Source organism: Mus caroli, chromosome 19, assembly GCF_900094665.2.
Source record: "Mus caroli chromosome 19, CAROLI_EIJ_v1.1, whole genome shotgun sequence".
Taxonomy (NCBI): Eukaryota; Metazoa; Chordata; class Mammalia; order Rodentia; family Muridae; genus Mus; species Mus caroli.
The window spans coordinates 39011131-39017936 of NC_034588.1; the positions used below are offsets into that span (position 1 = coordinate 39011131).

At 51.2% G+C, this 6806-nt stretch overlaps 1 protein-coding gene across 1 annotated transcript in view; it reads right to left on the reverse strand.

Annotated features, from left to right (window-relative positions):
• Crtac1 (cartilage acidic protein 1) overlaps positions 1 to 6806 on the reverse strand; it is a 145374-nt gene that overhangs the window by 44044 nt on the left and 94524 nt on the right. Inside the window, exon 3 of the mRNA XM_021151716.1 lies at positions 6410 to 6606. Coding sequence (XP_021007375.1) covers positions 6410 to 6606 — 197 coding nt within the window. The remainder of the gene's footprint in view (positions 1 to 6409; positions 6607 to 6806) is intronic.

The window sequence follows — 6806 nt, forward strand, 5'->3', positions numbered from 1 at the left end:
TGTGTGTGTGTGTGTGTGTGTGTGTGTGTGTGTGTGTGTGTAGGTCAGAGGACAACCTTGAGTGTCATTCCTCAGGAGTTCCCCACCTTGTTCTTGCTTTGTCTTCCCCTTGAGGCAGGGTCTCTTACTGGCCTAGAGCATGCCTAGTAGGGCAGGCTGGCTGGCCAGTGAGCCTCGGGGATTTGCTTGTGTCTACCTTCCTGGTGTTGGGATGACAAGTGTGTGGCATTGCACCTGACTGACTCATGTGGGTTCTGAGGAATGGACTCAGAAGCACTTTACGGACTCATCTCCCCAGTCCCTAATTCTTGTTTTTGAATACATGGTCTCATATAACCCAGGTTATCCTCAAAATTTACTACGTAGCTAAGGATGGTCTAAGAACTCCTGATCTTCGCTCTGGCTCCTCAGAGCTGAAAGCATAGACATGTGTCACAATACCTAGCTTTTTCCATACTCTATGGTGCTGCTTTGGTGGCCTCTCTCCAGGCAAGCTGCTCACTGGTCACATGGGATGGGACACAACACCGGCTGTCTGGGGAGTGCAGTTTCTGAGCTCATCTTTCAAAGGGAGCCAGGCTGGGGCAGCTGAGAACCAGGACTCTACGTCTAAGGGAAAGTAGGCCGGGGATCCAGAGACCTGAGAATCCATTTCAGGGCTTGAGATCAGGGTGGAGTTTCAGAAATAAATAAGATGACGTGCAGCTCAGACTTCATGGGGCATAGGAAGCCCCTGGGGATGGTGACATGGGTTCTGGGTTGGCAGGCATTGGGTAAAGCTTGGAGTTTTCTGAGTGTCCAGCGGATTCCAAAGCTGCCAGCACAAGGCATCACGCTATGGTAGCGAGGCACAGGGAACTCTGGTTGCAGCTGGAGCCAGCCTGGCTGAAGGAGTTGCTGGGCAAGAGGTGCATCTCCAGAGAGCAGATGGCCCATCTGCTGTGTAGGCAGAGGAGGCCGGAAGAGCAGCCTGCCCAGATCCGTTCTCTCTCTAGCATGGTGACTGACACATCATCTCCTCTCTGGGAGGTTACAAATGTCCCTGCAGAACACAGAGTGTCTCTTTAGGTGTGACACAGCCCAGAAGCTGTACAGGAAGAGTTGGGAATCCAAGACTGTAAAAATGAAAGTTTCCCACATTACAAAGCCCACTATGATCGAGGCCGAAAGAAAAATGACAAGCCAGGGAAAACCAACCACAGTGCGTGTTTCAGACAAAGGGCTAATTTTCCTAATTTATAAAGAGGTGTTCCAAATCAATAAGAAAAAGACCAATAGTCAATAGGAAAAAAAATGGGCAAAGGCATAGACAAGAGAGCCAAATATATAAAAATATTCCCGGCCTCACTCATTTGAGAAAAATGAAAATTAAAACCACTCTTGGAAATCAATTTTTTTCCTATCAGATTGGCAGATAGTGCAAACGAAGTTGATGAAATGTTGTTTGTTGGTAAGCTTTTAGCAATTGTTTGCTTCTCAGACACCAGAGCAGTGTGGTAAGTGCTGCCCCGAGGGAGGGCAGCTTGGCGCTCTGAGCTCCATGTGTGTATTCCATTGACACGGTCACTCTGTTTCTGCCAGTTTATCTTAAAACTATCCACTCAGTCATGGGAAATAGTGGATTGTACGAGCTCATTCATCGAGTGACATTCTTTGTAAGGAGAAAAGAACTGAACTGAATGCAAGTAATGCCAGTGCTGACCCATGGAGAAGTGATAACTGACGCCATATCTATACACGGGAGTACTATACAGCCACAAAAGAATGTGGGGTCCTTCTATGTGGTGTTGCGAAGTAATATCCACAGTGTACTGAAAATGCAAACAGCAGAACTGTGGGTCAGGGCCCACTGTGTGCAAACAACATGGGGGAGGTCCCTGAAGCAAGGCTGGGGTTAATAGAGATGTTTTAACATAGGTTAAAGGATAGGGTTAAAACAGAGGCCCTCAGAAGGAAGGCAAGACACACCCAAAACACGGCTGTGAACTTTCCAAAGAAGAGTCATAGAAAGTCAGTGTGGGAGTGGGAAGCCCCAGGGCAAGCGGCCAAGCCCACGGACTGCAGCATCCAATGCTCATATATTTTTTTTTCCAATACAGGGTTTCTCTTTATAGCCCTGGCTGTCCTGGAACTCACTTTGTAGACCAGGCTGGCCTCAAACTCAGAAATCCGCCTGCCTCTGCCTTCCAAGTGCTGGGATTAAAGGCGTGCGGCACCACTGCCCGGCTGATGCTCATCTTTTTAACTGAGAGTAAAAAGTATAAATAGAGTAAGCGCTGTGTTCATAGTTGGTGCTGCCCCACCCACTACCACACTACCAGTCAGGGCCAGGTGGTGACTCCAGAGGATGGATTTGCCTAAGAACTAAGAAGTCCAGGGCTCACAGATGCAGAGGGAGGCCCTGGCTGTCTCTTGTCCCCTCCTGTCCTGTGCACACTCCCATGGAAACCTTGGCTTGTCTTTTCCCACACAGTTCAGGACTGGCCTTCTTGTGACTGGTTAGTCCTATTCTGTTCTCTCTACAGTTCTCAAGACTTGCCCCAAGCCCCCTCAGGACCCTCCAATGCCAGTCTTCCCCCGCACCTAGCCTACTTGCTGCAAGGATCTCTCTGCTGTGGCCAGGATGGAGCCTATTGCACTCTTCTCAGGGCACCTGTGGAGGCTCTGGCCTTCCGAGGCCACAGAATCACCCTGTGCTGTCAGGGAGTGCTTAGCAAATGCAGGTGCAAATTATGTTCTTTTCATCCTTTATCCCAGCTGTTCACGCAAGAGTCTATATTTGATGCTAAGTGACAGGCACCTCTTTGGGTTCTAGAGTACAATGCTGAGCCAGACAATGTACAAGACCTGGACAGAGCTAGCATATGACCCACTTCCAGACTCAAGTATGAGTTATGAAGGCAGTAAGCCAGTTAAAGAAATAAGGGCACAATTTGAGATAAGGTGCCTCTTAGAGGGGCCTTATTTGCAGAGTGAGCCCTGGGAAAAGCATTTCAGGCGTGAGGAACAGCAAGTTTGAACTTCAGGCAAGGATGTAGTAAGTGGGGAGAAAGTGGGGGAAATGTTAGCATAGCAGTTTGGCTGCACCAGGAAGGGATGCAGGTAACCCCAAGGACCTTGAAAACGGTCTGTAGGGCCACTGGAGGGAGGAGACTTTGTGAAGTCTGAATGGTTCCTGGTCTATAGATGAGTCAAAACAGAGGGGTCAAGATCTTGTCTAAGGCACCCAGAAAAGTTTGCATAGACTGACTCTCAGAGGGTATTGTAGGGTCCCAGACCCTTCCAGGACTTCAGTGCTAGCATCCCAAACCTGGCTGAGGGAGAGACACTGTCAACACCCCAAAGGCCACATGACTTCAGTGGCTGTCTAGGGCTCTCAAAGAAGCTCTCAGGACCCTCACAGAGGGCAGGGTGGCAATGGATGAGTGCTGTCTGGGCTGGACCCGAGGAAGTGCTGACATGACACAAATGTCCCTGCTCCATGCCCACCCCTTGTTGATGAATCAATGGATCACTCAACTACAAAATTAACTCAAACCCACAGACATCCCTCAAACCCACAGAAGGTCATTGGGAGGGGTGCACGAGGCTGAGGCTGCTGGGCACTGCTATCTTGCCTCTGCCCCTCTGGGCACTCTGGTGCCCTAGCAGCAGGTCTTCTGGGCTGTGGCATTGTGACATCTCTCTTGGCTTTCTTCTGCTTGGGAAGTGATTCACTTGCCGTTCCTTCCTGAGACTTATTTAGTCCATTTTAATTAAGCTCTTGGAATAGTGAAGACCTAGCTGGGGTCACTATGAGTCACACAGTGACCCTTTCTCTTGCCTAGGGTCACCCAGAAAAGTTTTTGTGGACTGACTCTTGGAGGATATTGTAGGGTCCCAGGCGCTTCCAGGAACTTTAGTGCTAACATCCCAAACCTGGATGGGGGAAGAGTTTAGAGAGCTTAGTTATGGACTTTAGAGACCAGGGACTGGGAGAGGATGCCAGATGCTGAGAGAAACTACACGCTGTACTGGGAAAAGCAGGGTGGGATCCTCAGTGCTTAGAACGGCACATAGTAGGTGGTCACTAGCAATTTGTCAGGAAAATAAGTACGTCAGTAGGGGAATACTCATTGTTTGTCTGACCACAGACTTGGGATGATTCCCAGGTGGTGAATCAGAGTCTTCTCGGGCTGCAGCATGGCCTTGAGAGTTAAGTGTCCACAGCCTGGCAATGGGGTGCTATCCTAGTCAGCCCTCTAACTGGATTGTCGCAGGTCAGTTGGAGGCTGTCAACACCCCACCCACACAAAAACCTCTACAGAACCTTTGCTCTGGGAGTCACAATGACTATTCTAAGAACATGCACGGGAGGGGCTGCTGCCTCAGAGACAACCCTCAGGTCCCCTCCGAGTGCGCTGTCTTGGAGGAAGCTGTCCCTTCCTCTGGCATCCTGCCGGAAGAGTGCAATTAGGACAGTTGTTCCCGTTCCTGCTTGCTGGCATTCCAGGGCCTTCCTGGGGACCTGTCCCTTCTGCAGGCATCCTAGACTCTGCTTCTTTTCTGACCTTGCCCCACATTAAAGAGTTGATCAGCCCATCAATTAATCGCGTCCTAATCCAATCTCGGCTTGGTAGAGAGAGGGCAGTAAATCCAGCTGGGTAATCATGCCCTGATATTTGTGTTGGGATAATTACCATCTCTCAGGCCTCACTCGGTGGCAAGATGAGATGAAAACCCATAAAACACCACTCAGGGCTGTGGCTCATTGTTTCTTGGCGGCACAAGACTGGCTTCCAGCCATCCAGCCTGCCCACCCCTGCCCCTGGCACCGGGCCCCAACCTTCCTCCCTCTCATTCATGCAACTGACTGAACTCAAAACTCCTGGAGCAGCCTGGGTGGGATGCAGGATTGGGACTGGCAGCTGAAAGCCTGTGGGTGTTGCTGGGGAGTGTTGGGAGACAGGGTCCCACATCCAGGCACTTGGTAGCCTCCTGGAGAGCTTGGAGAGCTCAGGACAGCATATTTGTGGAAATCTAAACCACAGATTAGACCAAGAGTTGGCCTTGGAACTATTATCTGGAAATGTCCTGTGCATACCCAACCTCACCTCTAGGGGGCGCCATGGTTGGGATACCGTGCAAACGTTAACTAATAACTCTCCAGCGGCAGTGGGTTTATCAGTGAGTACAGTTTAGGGTCGAGGGAAATCCAAACTGCATCACAGGAGATAAAGGGTCATCCTGGGGTCTCTGCCCAGCACGAGGAGGTCCTGGAGGCAGAGGAGACTGGCTAAGAAAGGGCTGTCAGTGAAGGGAAGAGATAGCCGGGGCAGGAAGAGAACCTGCCTTTCATCTGAGATGAGCTACCTGAGCAAAGGTTAGGAGTGATCTACAGCCCCAAGAACATAGCCTGCAACTTGTGGAATGCTGAGTGCCCACAGTAACCAGGCTTCTTCTTTGCCATGGGGACAGAGGATTGAGAAAAGCTGTAGCATGTCTTGATGGAAAGGACAGATAGAGGTGAGGCCCTGGGTTTGAATCCTGGGCTGCCGGGTTTGGGTGAGTCAGCTAACCCCTTAACACCCAGTGCCTTCAATCAGTATGGCTGCTAATTCCTTCCTAACCAGACTGCTGAGAGGGTGCCTGCGATAAGGCAATAAGGCTCTGAGGGTTGGGGGCCAGGGCCTGACACACAGAAGGTGTTTTCTGTATTAGTCACCATTAGCCTAGTGGACATCAGTTTCCTGGCCACTCAGTGTGGTATCTGGGCCGTGTGCACCTGGTAGCCCAGGAGCTGGCTGTCAGGAATAGCAGGCTCACATCCAGACCAGAGGAGCCAGAATGCACATATGCAGACCCCCCCCCCCATTAACGGGGATGCATGTGCCGGTGTGAAAAGAGCTCGAGGCTCCACGAACTTCAAGGTCAGCCTTCCTCAGAGTCCTGTGCCCATGACACCACCCTGATGCCCAGAGTCTCTCTGCCTGGCACATAGGAATCCTTGCACTAGGCTAAAAGCTGAAGAGGCAAATTCTAGAAGGTCTTCAAAGCACTGAGGACAACAGCCTGGGACATCTGTTGGTTCCAGGAGTGGTTCAGATGGGCTGAAGGACCACACAGGAGAGGTGGGATGACAGGAGAGGAAGAAGAGAAGAGGGGAGGAACAGAGGAGGGGAGGAGAGGAAGGCTCCTCAGACAGAAGGAGAAAATGATGTTCAGTCTGAGGGAGAAGATCTTTTTCATGCCCCTCTGTCCCAGCCCAAGGTCCCAAGGATGAAACTCCATCCCAGGAGATGAAGGGTCAACCTGGGGTCTCTGTCCAGCATGGGAGGTCCTGGAGGCAGAGGAGACTGACTAAGAAAGGGCTGTCAGTGAAGGGGAGAGGCAGCCAGGGCAGGAAGAGACCGGATAGCCCAACCCTCACCTGAGAAGGCGTTATTGGTGTTGAGAAAGTAGATCTCCTCACGGCCGTCCCCATCGATGTCACAGGCTGTGACCCCGATGGCGTTCCCCTGCCGGTCCCTCAGAGCATAGTAGGGTGAGCTGCGCTCGTCCACCGCAATATTCACCAGCCGATTCTGGGCTCGATTGTACTTCAGAACCAGGTTGGGGCCGGTGTACCTGTAGGAGCAAGGAGAAGGTCATGAGGGTGAGTGGCTTGCTCCACCCAGCTCAGAGTCCATTGCACCTTGAGCAACTCGGTCCCTGGCGTACACAGGAAGGAGCCTTGCCTCAGGAAACTCGAATGAAAGAAAGAGAGAAAGAAAGAGAGAGAGAGAGAGAGAGAGAGAGAGAGAGAGAGAGAGAGAGAGAGAGAGAGA